At 42.4% G+C, this 20140-nt stretch overlaps 1 protein-coding gene across 1 annotated transcript in view; it reads right to left on the bottom strand.

Moving 5' to 3' along the window:
- ryr3 (ryanodine receptor 3) overlaps positions 1-20140 on the bottom strand; it is a 593334-nt gene that overhangs the window by 32311 nt on the left and 540883 nt on the right. The window contains 9 exon segments of the mRNA XM_072484927.1: positions 1024-1151; positions 2866-2908; positions 4474-4604; positions 7506-7682; positions 10377-10463; positions 14512-14680; positions 14779-14828; positions 14928-16237; positions 17255-17336. Coding sequence (XP_072341028.1) covers positions 1024-1151; positions 2866-2908; positions 4474-4604; positions 7506-7682; positions 10377-10463; positions 14512-14680; positions 14779-14828; positions 14928-16237; positions 17255-17336 — 2177 coding nt within the window.

The raw sequence follows: 20140 nt of genomic DNA, 5'->3' as shown, positions 1-20140 counted from the left end.
CCAAAGCTCAGCAAATTGTTTTTCTTTCAGGTGCGTATACCAATCCCTTTTGAAAATCACAAGTGAATTTACTTCCACTGTGCTCTCAGAAAGTGAAACCCAGATCATCACTGTGTCACAAAATGTTTTCTCATGTCACCTTAAGTTCTTTTACGTGAAATTTGTGTCCTCGGGTTCTCGACCCATCCGCCAATGGAATTTCTCTGTAACTGCTCTGTCTGGAGCCATCATGATTTTAAACACCTCTATCAAATCTCCTCTCAACCTTCTCTTGGAAAAACAGTCCCAGTTTCTCCAATTTATCCAAGTCCCCCATCCCGGAAACCATTCTCAATATTATTTCCGCACCCTCTCTAAAGCCTTTTTATCATGCAGTGACCAGAATCAGACACAAGGCTACAACTGAGGCTGAACCAGTATTTTATGAAGGTTCTTCATAATTTATATGCTTCGTGCTCTATGTCTCGGTGCATAAAGCCCAGGGTCCCACATACCATTTATTTTATTTTACCTTGCTTTCTGTACCTGATTTTACAATTAATTCACAATCAAGTCGATGTTTTCTGGATCAGACTTTGTGCTGTTCCTTGATAATCCTTCAACCTGATTGCAGCTACGTGTCTTCTTCACACAGCTGCCAGATGCCTTGTAGAGGACGTTGCACAGTTTGTACATCCTACTGACAGCAAATCGTCATGCAAAAAACTTCATGGAAAGTCTGTGAGCAAGTGCAAGCCTAACATTGCTGCCTGGATCCAAAAGTCAACACAGTGACAAGGGACAACTGAGACACACTAATCCACATAAAGTAGCATTGGGGAAGAATTTAATAACATATATTCTCCTTTTACAGAATGAAAGAAAAGTACGCTCGTTCCTCACTACACTTATCACATTTGTATTGTTTTGCAAATTATTTGAAAAATAATGTTAAAAAACAGAGCATTTATTCTGTATATTAACCAGCTTTACAGATTCCCTCTCTGTGAGAAAGAGCTAACAATAGGAACAAATATTACATACCAAGATACTAGCGTTGCTTCTTCCTCTGGGGGCTTTTCAATGGGACTAAAATCTAAAGCACTTCTGTCCACACCCAAGAGCTCAGCAATGCGTTCAACTCCGTAAAGATCTCCGTACTTATTAATGACCTATTAGAAAGAAAAGGTCATAGAACTACATTCAAACAAGCTCATGAAAAGTTGAAACATAAATAAATTATTACAATCATAATACCCTACTGTAATTCACAATGGGGAGGGATCGATCCATTGAAAACAAAGGAAAAATAGGAGAGGATCGATATTGGCATGGATGAACTTCATGGAAAATAAGAATGGGGGGGGGGGGGCGGCGGTCAAGGATGGAATAATAATCGCTTATAATAATCGCTTATTGTCACAAGTAGGCTTCAGTGAAGTTACTGTGAAAAGCCCCTAGTCGCCACATTCCGGTGCCTGTTTGGGGAGGCTGGTACGGGAATGGAGCAGAGTGAGGTCATCAACCACATGCACAGATATGGAGAGGTCAAGGACAAAGAGGATAACACAAAGGATGTCAGGCAGAGATTACAGGAAAAACAAATGGGGCTTTCAATGCTCACCTATATTAAAGTGTAAATTGGACAGTCACTTACAGCAACCGTGTGGTAGTCAATGAGTACTCCCGATTTCACTTCGCCATCCCATGCCCTGATATGACTTCTACCACGGTCATTAAAGCGCTCAACAGCATCTTTGCCCTGTTCGGTTTCCCCGCTTACGTCCACAGCGACCGGGGAAACTCCTTTATGAGCAATGAGCTGCGTCAGTTCCTGCTCAGCAAGGGCATTGCCTCGAGCAGGACGACCAGCTACAACCCCCGGCGCCACTCAATCTCCCCCCAGCGCACCTCACCACAGCCTCCGCCCCAGGATGATCTGTCCTCCCACTGGTTCCACTCGGGGATGAAGACGAGGACAACACACTTCCAGAGTCACGCGACCAAGTCAGTGCCCGCATCATCACCGGGACCGAGGCGATCACAGCGGAGGATCAAGGCACCCGACCGACTGAACCTGTAGATTTTGCCTGAACTTGTCAATTTTGCCTGAACTGCACCCCCCCCCCCCCCCCCCCCCCCCCCGCCCGCCCCGGCCAGACTCTTTTTTTAACAGGGGGTGAATGTGGTAGTCACCACTAACTGTATAGATGTAGTAATTGTACATTTGATGTAGTACGGTAAGGCTCCTGTACTAGAGACACGGGGGTAAATCCCTGCTTGCTGGCTCCGCCCAGTAGGCGGTGCATAAATGTGTGTGCACACCGGAGCTGCTCCCAGAAGGAGGCCACACATCTCTGCTTAATAAAGCCTCGATTATTCTCTACTCTCGTCTTGTAGTAATTGATAGTGCATCAAACCGCACATGTGCAATTGAAAATGGGAATCATGAAGTTACTGTTGGAGTTGTCCTGTTCCTCTTGAAGCTGCAGTATACTGGTTTCTCTCTGAGAGACTCTGCAATTAAATACATCGCGCAGAGGGAAGTTGAGTTCTTGTGTGATTATATACATTAAACCCACTGGAAAATATTAGGGATTGTCCATTCCAATGTAAGAAAATTGTTCTTGGCATGTTGAATCTTAATTGCTGCCAAACAATACCCTGACATTGACAATAAACGTTTTACAAATGTGGAGACTTATTCCTTTGGAATTAAATGTTTGTTGGGAATGTTAATAAATAGAAACATAATTTTTAAAAATTTCCTCTTATATCTCTCCCTCCTTTATTTTGTTTCTGATTTGATCTTGAATTCATCGAGAATTCTAACTGACATTTTCTGATTTACACCTGCCTGTTTCAGTTAACAATACAAAAGCTTACCTTTCTTTTGACAAACTTGTCCCAATAATTGTTAGGAAAAGATCTGTAACAGTTGTAAAGAAATTGTTACATCAACTGCTGGATAACTTCTTACATGTTTAAATTTAATAGACATCCTTTATCCCCATCAGGAACAATCTTAGCTTTTGACAATGGTGTAAAACATTCAATATGTGACTGACTTCCTATTTCATGCTCACTGGAGTCTAAGCAAAGAAAAAACAGGAAAAGTACGTAGTGAGTGACCGATCTGATATCACTGAGAATTCAAAACTATCCCCTTCACCAGATCATCAGCAATCCTATCCTATCCAGCTATCCTATTCTATTCAATATATTCAATACCTACGTAGGTATTGGTGGAAAGACTTCTTCAAATCTGTAAGCACCCTCTTCACTTAACATCATTCTCGATTTATGTGTCCCAAAAACTTCTGCTCTCAAGGGCATTCATAGGAACAAGCACCCACACCCCTCACCATTGTAGCGAGAACAACCTCATAAGGGGACAAGTCTGTGTAACACTCAACAACATTGTAATAACATTTTCTCGCTCTCCAAAAAGGTGAGTGACATATAACCTGCTTTCAGCTCTATTTACGGCCCACAGCTCCTCCCAAAATGGATGGTTATTCAGAGGGAAATCCAAACCTCCTTATCTTGCTGTTCACGCCCATGACCGACATGTGCCTTCTGGACTGGATTCACACAAAGAATAATTGTGGGGCAAAATCTCCCGACAGCTACCATTGACAAAGAAATATTCTCCAGAATTTCAGAAACTATCGCTTAATATACAGATAGACACCACAAGACTTACTTTTGGTGGAAATATCTCCAGATTGAATATCTTTCAGTCAGTATATATCACTATTATAGAATAATAATGAAGACAATCAAAATTGGATATTGCTTTTAGAAGTTAGTTTTACTATGTTGATTGATTCTAAGTTAAAATGTTGCGGGTGGTTGGCCTTGAAAAGGGAGGACACATTCAGCAAAACTGAATGCATAAGACATGAAACTGTACTGTGATAATGTGGTTGTTCAACCAGTCCAATGATTTCATGGAATCTCTTCCTACTCTGCGCTTCGTGAGGAGATGACAAGGAGAGAGGGGGCAAAAATTCACATAGCACATCATTCTCAAGCTGCTTTCTCACATCAGTTGACTGCGGCACTGGCGGAGCTCAGGGAACAGGTCACCCGCCCACTCTCAAAGTTGACGTGTCATCCAAAAAGACCGAAACTAAAAGGGCGCTTAACTTCGGTGGAACCAGAAGATACCGCTGGCAGGAAGGATTGGAAAATCTCGCTGAAAGACTCTTCAGAACCAAAGCCCTCTTGAGTTTCCTACATTAAAGCAGTGACTACACTTCAAAGAGTATTTCATTGGCTGTAACACATTTGAGGTGTCCACTGGCTGTGAATAAGCATTTTGTATTACACACATCTTTATTTTTAAAGCTTCTAATGAATTTAAATCGACAGTGACACAACAAAACTAACATGTTTCAGAGCAAGCCATCCTGAAATCTGTAGAACTGAAAGGTGTTTGTGTTTTGTGTGCAAATGCGTTATTTAAACAGGGTATTTGTTTTTACATACGGTGTATTGATGACAAGACGATCCCACTGCCCTTTAATGTCATCATCAGATGGCTGCTCTGTAATGTACAGCCCATCAAACTCCAGCTTTCGGGCAATTTCCTTTTCACGCTTGAAGATTACAAGGGGGACCTTTGAAATTGATAAAATGAGTTCTAGCATTTTGGAGCATTTAAAGAAAGTTACGCAATATCAGCGCTTCCGTGTAAAGTTCATACATTTATTTGTTGACCACATAATCAACTGTTTTTAACACTTGGATAGCTATGCGCATCTTACTCATCAACTAAAGTTAACGGGCTGAAGTTAATGCAGCTGTCGTGATGGGAAGCACAGCCGACCATTTAAACACGCAAGAGGCCCATCTCAGTTTCCCAGTGTGGTGGGAAACCCCCCCCCCCAACAATTAAGTCGGAGGCTGTAAGGGGCAGATGTGGGATTCCCAGACACCAGTGGTGGGATGTCAAGTCAGCTGATTAATGAGCTAATTGGCATTACTGTCCCTGAGCCCACTGCAACGTAATGGTGGCTCGGGGATTAAATGCAGCCCTCACGACCTTCCTCCACCCTCAGAAAACCCAGCAGCCTTCCGGGGTGGAGAAGGATGCAGGTCTCTTATAATCAGGCACTTTGTGCTTGATCAGGAGACCAGCATTGATAAGGGAGGGGTGGCCACTGACTGCCACTTTCCTGACTTTTTCACCCCAGACCCCTCATGATCTTCATCCTATGATTCCCATTTAGACTTCACTTACTTCTGCTCCGAGATCCCACAATGAACTAGGACCTCTGGTGGGTACATTATTACCAGGTGCTACCACTCTCCTCAGGCTGGCGGCAATGAAGAGCTGCCAGTCTCTAATTGGCCGGCAACTCTTGGCAGATGGGTCTTAAGCTGCCAAGGATCTCAATCACAGGGGAGGCATGCAGTGGCCCTTAAATGCATGATGGGCACTTCATTTGGTCTGGTCTCCTTGAGACCCCCCCCACTTCATTCAGCTTGGTCTCCATGAGCCCCCCCCCCCCCCCCCCCCCCCCCCCACCCATTTCATTCAGTCCGGTCTCCATGAGGCCCCCCCCCACCCACCATTCGATCTGGTCTCCATGAACCCCCCCCCCCCCTCCCCCTTCCCCCCTCCCCCTCCACTTCATGCAGTCTGGTCTCCATGAGGTCCCTCCCTCCCCCCAATCGCATTTCATTTGGTCTGGTCTCCATGAGGCACCCCCTCCTCTCCCCCCTTTCCCCCCTCCCACCCCGGTCTGTTCTCCACCTAGTGGATGAGACCACCTTCAGCCTGACAAAATACTGACCACTATTACTGCAAGTGCCTTTAGCACAGTTTGTGCATTATCAGAAATTAACTGACCCCGGTCATAGAAGAAAACATTTAGACAGGTGGCCAGAAACATGGCCGAGGAAGTTGGATTTAAGTTGAGTTTTAAAGGAGGTGGGGGGGGGGGGGGGGGGGGGGGGGCTTTAGAAGGAAATTCCAGAGTTTAGAGTCTAATCCACTGATGGAATGGCTGCTAATGGTGGGATGAAAGGCGCGTGGATACTTAAGAGGCCTGAGTTGCAACATAACTGAGGCTTGTGGGCTGAAGAATTTCCTGGAGATCATGAGAGGAGTGGCCAGGAGGGATTTGAATACAATGATGAGAATCCTAAAGCTGAGGCAGTGGTGGATTTGAAGCAATCTATATCAGCACGTGCAGGGGTGATGGGTGAATGAGACTTGGGTCAAATTAGGATACAGACACTAGCGTTTTGGCTGAGATCAAAGTTTCTGCGGGATGATAGACAGGAGAGCATTGGAACAGTTAATTCTAGAAGAAATAAATGCACAGATGATATTTTCAGCAACAGGTGAACTGAGGCAGGAGCTGTGACAAGTGACTATTATGGATGTGGAAGTAGGTGGTCTTTATAATGGAGAGAATACAAGGTCAGTAGATCAGTTCAGAGTCAAACAAAATGTTATGGTTGCAAACAATTTGATTCAACCTATGACTGTGGCCATGGATGGAGGTTGGGATCGATGGCTGGGGAACAGAACTTGTGATGAGGACTGAAGATAATTGGTCTTCCCGATGTTTAACTGGAGGAACTTTTGGCCTATTTGAGACTGCACCCTGGACAATTCAAGTTGACGAAGTAGTGAAGAGGTTGACAGGTGGTGAGATAGAACTGGTCATGCAGGTGGAACCGGATATTGGGCTTTTGGATTACGTCACCAAAGAGCAGCAGGTGGGTGAGAAATGGGAAGGACGCAAGCGTGAGTCCTCGGAGGGAGCCCTCTTTTGAGGAGGTGAAGAAAGTCTTTGCACGACTGAGCATAGAATAGAAACACCTGGGAGGACCCCACTCAGTTCAACATTGAAAGAGAAGCAAAGTGGGAGGATGTTGTTATCAACTTTGCAAGGTTCCAAGGTTTTTGTGTTCGCATTTTTTATAAATAGTGAACATTTTTTTTGTTGATGAAAAGCGGGGAGCAGTGGAGGCCGAAGGAGATTTAGGGATGTATGTACATAGATCATCAAAGTCAGGTAAAACAAAATAATCAAGTCATCCAATGGAATGCCAGCCTTTCTACCCAAAGAGTCTGAATATAAATGGGAGAAGAATTTACTGCAACGAGACAGAACCCTGGCTAAATCAAAGCTGGAGCACTGTGTGTAGTTCTGCGCACCTCACTTTTGAAAGGATATATTAATCTTGCAAGGAGAGTAGTGAAGGTTCACCAAGTCTCTGAGACGGGATGAGGAGAGATTTCATGAACTAGCCATGTATTCATTGGAATATGGTTAATGATCAATTTCATTGAGGGGTTTGATGGTTTTGAAAGGGTAGATCGGAACGTTTTCTGCTGTTGGGGGAATCTACAACAAGCTTTCCGAATCACCCGGTATTGTAAATGGGGTGATCTTATCAATAGTATGGCTGACATTCTCACAGCTGCAGCACTTCGGGAAGTAATGATAAATGGTAAGTCCTTGTACTTTAGATTTTTTAAAGAGGGAGAGTTTCTACTGTACCTTCAATACATAGTACCCTATGATACAAAGCATTGAGATGATAGTGTGAATAATGGCAAGAAATGTCAGTGTTGGAGCCATGTATCCTGTAGTCTCCTGTAAAACGTAGTAATCTACGCTATCATCATTCCAGAAACTGAAATCACCTTCCTCATCATCAGCTGGAGGCTCGGTCACCTTAAAGGGGAAAAAATAACAATAAGCTGCTTCTGAAATTATATAAAATGTGAATTTCATGGTACAGCAAACGTTTAAAAGCATGTTTTAAACTTTGTAATGGTTATATTTTAATCATTTTGGAAATAAAAGTATGAACTATTATGCATAAACAAGCTCTGGCAACATTTTGAAATTAATAAAATATCAGTTGAAATGTTTTTCCATGTTATTTCTTCACTTAAAATACTAACAGACCTGCTGTGTATTTCTAGCATTTTCTCTTTGACTAACTACAGGAAGACTTTGCTATCTGGCATACTCAGGGACAGGGGTGCCTGTCAGTTAATCAAAAATGCCGATTAATGGGGAGTCACAATAGTCTGCACACCAGACAACGGGGGCCTCGTTACACCCTTGCGCAAATTCCGTTACAGCCAGAAACTCTCATGAGAGGGCTGTAATGGATTTTGCAACAGGGAAATCTCAGAATGAGATCTGCCCCCTCCCCCCCGCGCTGGCGATGAACGTGAACCTGATGACCATACATGTTAATATATTTAAATATTCACAATCGGCTTAACGATGAATCTTCTGGGAATGTCAGAGGTTCCCACCCCGCCAGCATGATGCAATGCTAGCAAGAATCACTGCATGTCTCCAAAAACGGAGGCCAGACACGATGACCATACTGAGGGCTTGGAAGCCAGTGTAGCCCCCAGTTGGTCAGGAACATGGCAGCTGGCACCCTGCAGTGCCAACCAGGCAGGGCCTGAAGGGGGTGGGGTCTAGAGGGAGAGCAATTGGGAGGGTCCCGATGCCAGCGGTTACTAGAAAATGTCAAATAGCGCAAGTTGAATTTGTTCTATTTAAATTCAATTCTGACTTGTGATAGATCCTTATTAAAAGGATGAATGGTTTCAGGGTGGCATCATGTAATAGAGTCCACACCAACAATTCCTTTGGACTGGATGCAAGGTTCAGAAAATTACTAAAGCATTTTAATTAAGATCAATTCACTGGCTTTTCATGTATGTTTTCCTGAGGTTAACTCATCCAACTGGCTTTGCCAAGTTACCGTAAGCTTCAATTCATAAGAACATGAAGATCCGTGTGAGAAAAAGGCATCTGACCCACTCATCCAGAGTCCACAGATGATTATTCTGCCAGTAAATCTTCTTCCACATCATCAGCTGATTTCCTTTCAAGGAATGACAACTTTATTCTTCTTCTGAAAGGAAATCATGTGGTTTTCCCTATTTTCATAAAGCCCTCAATTTTCTTCTCAATAGTTAGCAATCATTTCAAAATTGTCTCTGAGACCACTCCTATCTTGGATAATTTGTCTGCTATACAGCGGAGGAAAAGCTTTTTCTCGTTTGTTGAATACAAATGAACTTTGTAATATTTCATTGTTCTGAGCCAAGATAAAAAAGCTTGTTTCCTTCAGTAATATCTGATTATTTAAAGAGCACTACCCTGTCTCCATTCTCCATGGGTCAGTTGTAGATTAATTGAGAGAAGTGCGTATCAACCATTAACATTGTATCATCCAGCCACCGTCAATTTGAAGGTGAACTATTTGAGAGAAGTGCGTATCAACCATTAACATTGTATCATCCAGCCACCATCAATTTGAAGGTGAACTAGATGAATCTTGCATTTTTCAACTCGCAATTCCTTTGTTCTGTGGATCAAGGAAGGTGTAGTTGTCACATCTCAAATTACCCACGTGCACCCAACTGTTGCATAATTCATGAAAAACTCAAATGGACATTTCTCAAGTGCTCTGGTGCTTAATGAAATATAATTACCGTAACGTTTTTTAAAGTGTAATTTGAATCTACATTATGTTATACACTAACTTCTCTTTAGTTTCAAGCATTAATGGCCATTTTGTCAGGGTTTTGCCTAAAACATGGTCCTGACTGTATCTGTCCATTCAACAACCCCCCCCCCCCCCTCCCCCTTACGAATCTTTGTCCATTTTCCTGCCATTCCTGGAGGAAATATGTTCACTTCTCTGATCCAAATTCTGGTCCCTTTTTCTCATACTGCTCCTTGGAGGCCTGAAGAGCTTATCAAAGATCTGTTTAAATTCTGTGACTTACTCTCCGGATTCTAGCCATCCCCACTAACACTAGACAAATATTTTATTGTTCAAATTCTTATTGAAACTCCCTTCACAAATACCATTTATTATCCAATAATTAGATGTGGAGTGGGGAGGGGACCTCCCACTTAAGACAGAGATGAGGTGAATTTGAATTACCACTGAAGGCTGTTAGTCAATGGAGATCTCTTCCCCAGAGAACAGTGGAGGCTGTGTTAAATAGTTTTAATCAATTTTGGGGGTCAAGGGTTTTGAGGGGGCAGACAAGAAAGTGCAGTTGGGGGTAACAATCAAATGAGCCATGATGTTATCGAATGATGGCAGGGCAGGCTAGAAGGGCCGAATGGCCTAATCCTAATTTTTTGTGTTCTGTGTGCTTCTCTCAATTTACATGATCTGCTGATTGGTTCAATCTTCTCTGGCATTTGCCAGTTATAAACCTGTTACTGTTGCACTCTTCACATCCTGCTGTAAACAGTAAAACAGCGTTCACTTTTTCGTATTCTGTGCTAGCTGTTGACGGTTGTTGTGAGACTAGTATGGAATGCAAATTAAAATATCGCAAGAAACACAAACAACATTTTCCTTATTATTTGCATTACCTTGTAGAATAGCAGAATGAAATTGATAGCAAATGCAACGAACAGGGCCAGAAATCTCAGGTTGTAGAAATTCCTGGCTAGATAATTCTGAAACAAAAAATAATTCACGCACATTGAGCCAATATCTAAGCAGAACCTCGGAACAATTTAACTTGATGTTTTACACGTGACTTTGATTTATCACAATCTAATATTTATGTTGAAGCACTTCTACCCATCGCTGCAGAAACGTTTATATTGAAGGGTAACTTCTCTGTTAGCCACATCCAGTTAGAGTCATGGCTGTGTCTCTGGATTCTCACGAACAGAAATAAGAGGGCTGGTTGGTTGTGGATGGATTCACATCCTGCATCCATATCCTGCAATGAGCTAGTGAGAGTGGCTAAGAAGTGATTGAAGTTGGCACAGCAGCTAATTTGATTTCCCCTTCAATCTGTGTAAAATGAAGACTTCAAACAGTCCAACGTTAAAGTTGTGACCTGCAATTGTCTGCAAAGAAGCCAAATGCCTATGTCAGCTGGGTAGAATTCGGCCCTAACTACAGAAATCCTTTCTTGTGACCATTTTTAAAAAAATGTTTAAATACATGAAAACTGCCAACCAGAAGCTCATGCTGAATGTTTGAATGAATTAATATATAATGACTTTCGAATACAAATTGTCACATATAAACTCTTCTAATTTTGCACTAATTTTGCATGGTAGAGTTGCCATCATATTCTTGTCTGTTAATCACCTAACAGGATAGGTTTGTCGTGCCGATGCCCCATTCTCAATTCAATGTAATTTCATCCCTGGGCTAAACTCATTCATTGAGATAACAATTACATTGTATACAGAGAAAAGTGTTAAATGAACCTTGAATTTGGTGTTCTATGCCTTTAATGCAGTGTTCTATGCCTTTAATGAAATTAAGAAAAATTATCATTTTAGTAATGTTCCAAATGGGAGGAGTGTGGTGGGGTTGTGAAGAGGGGGGTTCAGGCAGCAGGGGAAGACTGTGAGGAGCAACAGAGATAAGCTTATTGTGAAGTGTGTAATTAGATATGGTACTTTGGCAGGCTAGTGCTGGTATTAATGGAATATTAGCAATGATTTCACCCACTCTAAAAAACAGCATCACTCGAAGGGGGGTGCGTCATGCGATCCAGTCTTAGTTTCACTTTTGCCCATGGGCAGAACACAGCACAGCTCTGATGACTTTCAGCTTCTACCTATGTATAAATGTTCTTTTGTGCCTAGTCTCAATAAATTAACTCAAAACGTGTTTACCCAAATCCTTCTGAGCGATTAGTGCTATCATTGTAACAACATGACATTATGTATTTTATATCATGTGATTTCTTGATTACATTCTCATTCGCAGATGAGATGGTACATTGGGAGAATTACTAAAATAGTGATTATGCTCTCCCTTTGTATAATGCCAAAATAAACTGTGGTATTGTAGTAAATATACAGATACGCCTGAGTACATTTTTGTTAATAAATTAACAATAGCCTGAAATCCTACAATTTATGGTCAAAAATGAATCTGAAATTAAGAAAAATTAGCATTTTAATAATGTTCCAAATGGGAGGAGTGTGGTGGGGTTGCAGGGGCAGAGTGTGAGGAGCAACAGAGATGAGCTTATTGTGAAGTGTGTAATTAGATATGGTACTTTGGCAGGCTAGAGCTGGTATTAATGGAATATTAGCAATGATTTCACCCACTCTAAAAATTCCTCCAGGTATCAAACTGGATCAACACTGGTTGATGCAAAGACTCTTCATTTCATTAATTTGTTATTCAACAAATGAAGATAAATATGCACCTCTACTTGTGCTTTGCTTTCCACCGAATGTAAATAATGTTGGCTGAAATTTTACAGTTGTTCCCGCCAGAGAGATCTTCTGGTCCTGCCAATGACCAGCCCCCGCCATGGGATCCCTGGCAGTGGAGAGTGCGAACAATGGGAAAACCCACATTGACAGCAAGGGGAATCTTACAATGTTTGGCCGCCTCCACTGCACTAAACAAGCTGCTGGGGCGGGGGGTTGGATTCTGCCCACTGGCTCTAGAGGTATTGAGAGAGTTGTCCCAGGGTCCATCATACACTTAAACACCAGCTCAGTCATTTTACTTCTTACCAAACTACAAATTCATAAGCAATTCTCAGGTTCCTCACAAAGTTTCACTTTACTGGTGTTAACAACAAAGCTATTGCGACTTTATCCGGGAACCATGCGGGAACAATGTATTTCTTAGAAAGGAGGCCATTGATTAACTTCATTTGGAACAAAAACACAAATAAAAAGTAAATTTAGGTCTGTTTAGGTAACAGAAAGAATTGCAAAAGACACTCAACTTTATTTTGGTCACAGAAATGCAGGGGAATAGCAAGTATCGATCAGCCTCTTGTTTCTGGTATAATGAGCCAAATCATGGGTCCTTTATTCCCATATGTTGGTTAATACATTAAAATGCGCGATTGAATGGATTTTGACACCAGAAATCCTTCTGGCCTGTGGTGCTGGCTTATGGACTGTTTCACAGAGGACCCAGTGGACAGAAGAACTTCATCAAACTATTCTTGCCTGTAATCAAATTTGGAACTTTGGGAATGAAACAGTAGTTGGTGGAATTTAAATTAAATTAATAAATCTGGAATCTAAAGTTAGCCTCAGTAATGGTGACCATGAAAACATTATATGTAAAGAATCATCTGGTTCACTTAATGTCTCTTAGGGGAGGAAATCGGCCATCTTTACATTGTCTGGCCTACATGGTACTCCAGACTCCCAGCAATGTTGTTGACATCTTAACTGCCCTCTGGCATATATAGTTCAACAGCAATTAGGGAGGGGCAACAAATGCTAGATTTCCCAGCAATGCCTCCAGTGCATGAAAGGAGAAAGAAAAAACTCAAGAGGTGAAAATATGGTACTGTTATGCCACAGATTGTGACATATCAGGTCTGGTCCCAGTAGGAATGGCCTGCTGGACAGATCTGATTTTGCAATCTTATTCATGTAGTCACAAAGTAAAAATAGTTTTAATCGGCAGGTGTACTTTTTAATAGTGGTGTTTAAAGCAGAATGCAACTCTGCCCTCTGTGCCATACAACAATTTGCATTTATATAGTGCCTTTAATGTAGAAAATGTTCCATGATAATTTACAGCGGCAAAATCAGACAAAATGGGGTGTGAGATAAGGAAGGGGCAATGTTAGGAGTGATGACCAAAATGCTTGGTTAAAGAGCTGACTTCCAAGGAGAACTTCAAATAGGAGAGGGATGTGGAGCAGCAAGGGAATTAGGAATTCGGGAATTCCAGAGTGTGGGGCCTGAATGGATGAAGGTAATCTTAATATTGGTAGGACAAGGGCAGGTGGGAAATGGTCAATAGGCCCCAGTCGGTAGAAGAGTGTGTTTGGGAAGAGAAAGGAATGCTATCAGGCTGGCGATGGACGGGGAAAGCAAAGGTCATGAAGGGATTTAAACACAACAATGCAAGTTTTAAGCTGGAGGCATTAGGAAATCAGGAGCCAACATAAGTCATCAAGCCCAGTTGTGATGGATGAAAGGTAGATGGTGTGAGATAGGATACACATAGCAGTGTTTTTCCCTCTCAGCTTAAGGTAATGGTGAGTGGAAGATTGGAAACCAGTCAGGACGGCATGGAAATAGCAGAAGCTATTATTATGCTCTTTTAAAAAATCTTTGTCTTATAACAAGAAATGTGTTTAAATTCAGCAGCCATATGCTAAATAATTTTCAGCAAATGTCAGATCATCTGCACAGCTCCGTTATATCCTAGGATATAAAGGTAAAGGTAAAGTCGCCATAGTCCCAGATGACCATAGGTTGCTTTCTCCTTTGAGGGGGAGAGCTGACTGGTAGTGATTTAACCTGAGGATCACCATACTTCAGGTGAGGGGCAAAGTTGAGAAGGTGGGGCCTTCATGAATAATCTCAGCCGGTAAACGAATTGATCCCGTGCTACTGGCCTCGCTCTGCATCACGATCTAGCCGAGTGAGTGAAACTGGCTGCATTTAACAATGAAAAATCAGTCAAAATTTAAGTCAATATCGATTTTCAATGGAATATCCCAGCACTGAACACACAATATAAGCTCAAAGTCTAGCTGCATACCACAGTTTTGGTTTGGTAAATTTCCAGTCCCTCCCAGAAGTTTGCCAGGAACGCCTCAGGCTCTTTCATCTGTTGTCCATGTCGCCTCTTCTTTTCCTTTTGCTCTTTTCCCTCGCTTTCAATTGGCTGTTCCTCTTTGGCTTTGTCCTTCTTCTCGCCATCTTCTGTGCTGTTAAAGCAAGCGCACACCAGGGATCACTTACCTGGCAATAACTCACAACCTTTATTGAAACTCTTTGCTGGATATATGCTGTAAGGGGAACTTACTCAGCCTTCTCAGCCTCGGTTTTATTCTCAGCTTTATTCTTCAGTTCAACCTTGAAATTCAGCATATAGAGCGATGAAAAATTTTAGACTAAAAACAAATCTTTTAAAGTTGCAAGTTTTGAAACATGGAGAATACTTTGAAAACCTACCTCTGCTTTCTTTTGTTGCCTCAGTGCTTTTTCAATACTTGGGGGGGTCTCTGTTCCTATAATTTCTGAGACGTCACCAAGACCTCCATGCATGTCATCCCCTGCTTTGCCTCCTTTTCTCGAACCTGTGCCAAATATATCAGGCATCATATCCGCTTCACTTTTCTCACCTTGTACTGTAATCTCAAGCTCTGCTACAACACTTGCCTCAGGAATTTCTGCCCTTTCTGATTCCGTCGCATCCCCATGAATTCCAAGTTGCGTTGGATCAGGCATGCTAGCCAAAAGGTCAGTGACAGTGATGTTTTTTGCACCTTCGACCAAACCACCCCCAAACATTGCACTCCATACAACCTGGAAAAGCCCTTGGACGAGATTGAAAATAAAGAAGATAAGACTAATGAACAGCATCCAGAAGAAGGAGAAAAATGCCATTAGTAACTCCATGGTTGTCATCCTCTTAATTTTCTTGTATTTCCTTCTGATATTTTTAAACGTGAAGATGCTGGACAGTTTGAATAATCTAATTTTGAAATCATGACAAGCTGCTGCGAAAGCGCTCGAGGATTCAGGCACTTCTTCATCCTCCTCTTCTTCAACTGGGGCGGACTCATCTTCATCATCGTCTGCTCGCTCAGCTGAATCCGGTTCAGAAATCTCTGACGCCAGTTGCATTTCAAATATGGTGTCCTCGCAGAAATTCACAAAGAGTTCCATTTTTTCTGATTCCCTTCCTTCATTCACGACGTCGAAGATGAACTGCCTTTTGGATTCCTTGACTTGAGGTTTCTCCCATTGCGTCCTGCTCGACTCACTGATTTCAAAGTAGACCCTTTCTATGCGTTTTGCACCACCCATAATCTCAATGCGCCCTAAATAGGGTTCGAAGTACGTGAGAACGCTCTGTGCTGGCTGCAGAAGGGTGATCAGGCGACTGTCATTGGGCATGTGTTCAGATAAGTTGGTGAGTAATACAGCTACATTAAATCCTATATCTTTAGCTGGTTCATGGAATCGGTCAATAAATTCTATATAGTTAAACATATCATTTTCATCTGCTTCAACACAAGACAGTAGGAACTCTATTTCTGATTGTGTGTATTTTTTCTGACTTTCTAACGCTTTTTGAAATTCCTTTTTCGACATCATTCCTTTACCATCTGGGTCAGAGTTTTTGAAAGTATCAGAAGTGGTTATTTCCTTTAATTTAAGAAACATATCAAAGAACTTTAGAATCATTTCCACATTGCTGGACGACTCAACCAACGTGTCTACCATCTGTTTGCCTATTGTTCCATTTACCACGTTACCTAAGATTGGAGAGAGAACAGTACAATGAATTTAAACGGACACAAACACAAAGGAAAGTTTTTTTTAAAGAATCTAGATCTATATCTATTAAATTTTGAAACTAATAAGCCAATTTACAAAACATTTCCAATCCATAAAAATGATACAAGTTATAACTTAAATTCAACACAAATAAATACAATTGTCTTTTTTATCATAGAATCTACAGTGCAGAAGGAGGCCATTCGGCCCATTGAGTCTGCACCGGCTCTTGGAAAGGGCACCCTACCCAAGGTCAACACCCCCACCTTATCCCCATAACCCAGCAACCCCACCCAACACTAAGGGCAATTTTGGACACTAAGCGCAATTTATCATGGCCAATCCACCTAACCTGCACATCTTTGGATTGTGGGAGGAAACCGGAGCACCTAGAGGAAACCCACGCACACACGGGGAGGATGTGCAGACGCCGCACAGACAGTGATCCAAGCCGGAATCAAACCTGGGACCCTGGAGCTGTGAAGCAATTGTGCTATCCACAATGCTACCGTGCTGCCCCTAGGGTCTTTTCTCGGTATAAGTCATCTGCATTCAAATCATTACCCAAAAAGATTTTAAGCTGAACAAAAATAGCTTAAAGAGATTTTAAAACATTATGTAGCTTCAGTTTGGGACACTAAACACAGATATATATATATACAATATATATTTTTATATGGAGAGAGAGCGATACATATATATATATATATATATAAATACGCACTCCAACAAATAAGATACAAGACCAATCTTCAAAGTCTTTTCGCTGATGTGATTAAGTTTAATGAAACATTTTTAAATGATGCATAACTGGACAATATTGTTATTAAAACGTAATATTCCACATTTAGGAAGGTAAGCGATGTAAATGTCTGACAAAAAAAATAGTACTTTGAGAGATGGGCATATTCACAGCATTTTCTAAATACGGTACCATTATTGGGCCAGATGCTAACTGAATCTCTAAATGAGGACAGCATGCAAGAAATGTTCACCTTCCAGCAGTGACAATAGCATCACCACCATGTCTTTCTGGAGATCCAACAACTCCTTCAGCAGTTCAATCTGGCTGGAATCCTAAAATCAAAAGTAAACATTTCATTTTTGTTATTAGTTTTTTTGATATAATGGAAAAGAAGCAAGCCGTCAGCAATTTGGTTATCTTTCATGATATGAATTGACACTTGGAAAGGTCAAGAGAGGGGAAGAATCGCTTAGAAGCTAAAATCTATCAAAATATTTCAATATCATTGTACGTTAACATACATACACACTTAAGCCCTGGATGACGATCATGTTAAATACTATCACTCTAAATGCTTTCAGCGAGCAACGCCAAAATAGCTCCAGAAAAATATAAATGTGATTTAATTCGCTTCTTTACTTCTTAATATCAAATCAGGTAGAAAGGAATGTGAATACTGTGCTCTGAGAATCTCTTGCCTTGTTATCTTTAAAGTAACCCAATGTTGTATCAACTAAGGGAACCCACAGCTCAGAGAATCTAGGAGCTTGGGAGATTTAACTTGTGGTGGGAGGGGCAAGGGGAGGTTCAGAGCAGAGTTAAAATTCCATATTTCCAGTAAGCAAGTTTTCAACAATGTTGTCTTCATAGAATCCCTACTGTGAAGAAGGAGGCCAATTGGCCTACCAAGTCTGCACTAACACTCCGAAAGAGTACTCTAACTAGGCCCACTCCCCTGCTCTATCCCCGTAACCCTAGTTAACCTGCACATCTTTGGACACTAAGGGGTAATTTATGGCCAATCCACCTAACCTGCACATCTTTAGATTGTGGGAGGAAACCGAAGCAACCGGAGGAAACCCACGCAAACATGGGGAGAAAGTGCAAACTCCACACAGTCATCCAAGGCCGGAATCGAAACCAAGTCCCTGGCGCTGTGAGGCAGCAGTGTTCGCCACTGTACCACTGTGCCGACCTGTGCAGTCAGGAACGCTAAATCGTCTATGGAGGACTCGCGATGAATTATTTGAGCGTACTGTACTTTGAATATCTAGTGCTCCACCAACAACATACTTTTCCATTTCACATGCCTTGGACAATTAGTGCACTTTAATTACTGAAATAATTGGCCATAGATGATTGGAGTGGGGAATCTAAAGACATCTGCCAATATATAGTTAGGATTGTCATTGGACATGTGGATTATATAAGTTTCTGCATGACAAGTTGCTGAAAGTGAGAGCTGATAATGGCGCACAGGGGGAAACAGGGCATTTGGGACCAGAGTGAACATCGCAAGATACCCTCTCCATAGCCAATCAGATTGAAGGATTTCCATAGCCAATCAGATTGAAGAATTATGAAATTAACGGCACAGTAAGGACCGAGAAATGTGAATTCAATGACAAAGTTCTTGAGAGGGAAGTTTCAATTAAGAGAGGGGGACAGGTACCAAAAGGAAAAGTTTTAAACAATTAAAAAATGTAACATTTTAAAAAAATCTCCTCAACATCAACACCTGAAGAAAAGAGACTCCACGCTTGAGAGTTAATTTTCAGTACCAGAATTCGATTGGCAGTAATTAACTTATCACGTCATTAATCGTGCTGTGGGACAAGACTTATCTCTCTGTTTGGAGTTCGGTTTGAATTGATTTTCAAATGCAGCATCTTCACACTATTCACGGAATTTCAGCAGGCAGTCTGACTGTATGTCATTTCTGTGAAGGTGCCAGCGGACCGGTACAGCTCGAGTAGCAACATTTTGAATTTGTGTGTTTAACACTGCATCAGTCCTTAGCCTGCAATTGCTGTGACATTTGTGTAAAAATAATGTTGAGAGTCACCAGTATTGTGAGAGTAAATTTCAGTCCATTAATATAAATGTGCATTCTATGCTGACAATCCTTTTTGGTGGTCAAGCTACTGTAAGTGCGGACTTCCGGTGGTGGCCATAGATTGAGTGGTCGCACATTTGGTGGCTCCAGCTCAAAGTGGATTTTTCCGGTCCTTTCCCCGCCCAAAGGGCGAAGCATTTGAGTGCAGGAGGTGCAGGAAAGCCTAGGGAAGGTTTTACTTCTTTGGTGTGGCTGATGGATGGATCCACGGACTAGGAGTGGAGCAAGAAGGAAAGAGCTGCTGGAACAGGAGAGTCTTTGTGGTGCGCCACAGGAGAAGATGGTGGAGGGCAAGAGGGCTGCTCTGCCTGCCCATGGTCAATGGAGCAGTTTATAGAGATCCTCAATGAAACGTTTTGCCAGCAGAGGAAAGAGGCCCTGGAAGACCTAGCCAAGGTGGTGGAGCCGACTAAGTTGGGGATCGAGATAGTGGAGCAGAGGCTGGCGTCTCAGGGCCGGGCGATCCAGAATGTGGAGGAGGCGATGAGAGAGCACGAGGGGCAGTTGGCCTCATTGGTGGCTGAGAGGGGGGTGATGCAGGAGACCCAAAAGAGGCTGAAGGAGAAGGCGGAGGATCTGGAGAATCGTTCCAGGAGATCAAACCTCAGGATTGTTGGGATGCCTGAAGGCATTGAAGGTGTGCAGGCCGGCATGTACGTGGCTAAGATGCTGGAGAAACTGATGGGGGAGGAGGCCTTTGACCGGCCCATGGAGGTTGACCAAGTGCACACGGCACTGATGAGGAGGCCACCGAGGACGATGGTGGTGCGGTTGCACCGCTTTCTGGGCAAGGAGAACATTCTCCGATGAGCGAGGCAGACTTGCAAACGTACCTGGGAAGAGAATGAGCTGCGGGTGTACCAAGACTTGGGAGCAGAGCTGGCAAAGAGGAGGGCTGGGTTCAACCAAGTCAAAGCGGCCACCTTTAAAAAGGTGGTGAAGTTTGGAGTATTGTATCCGCCCCTCTTGTGGGTGACTTTACAGAAGTGAGAGTATTATTTCGGCATGCCAGGGGAGGCA

This window comes from Scyliorhinus torazame, chromosome 2 (assembly GCF_047496885.1).
Source record: "Scyliorhinus torazame isolate Kashiwa2021f chromosome 2, sScyTor2.1, whole genome shotgun sequence".
NCBI lineage: Eukaryota > Metazoa > Chordata > Chondrichthyes > Carcharhiniformes > Scyliorhinidae > Scyliorhinus > Scyliorhinus torazame.
The sequence above is the reverse complement of the archived record's forward strand: the minus strand, read 5'-3'. Positions and strand labels throughout refer to the sequence as shown.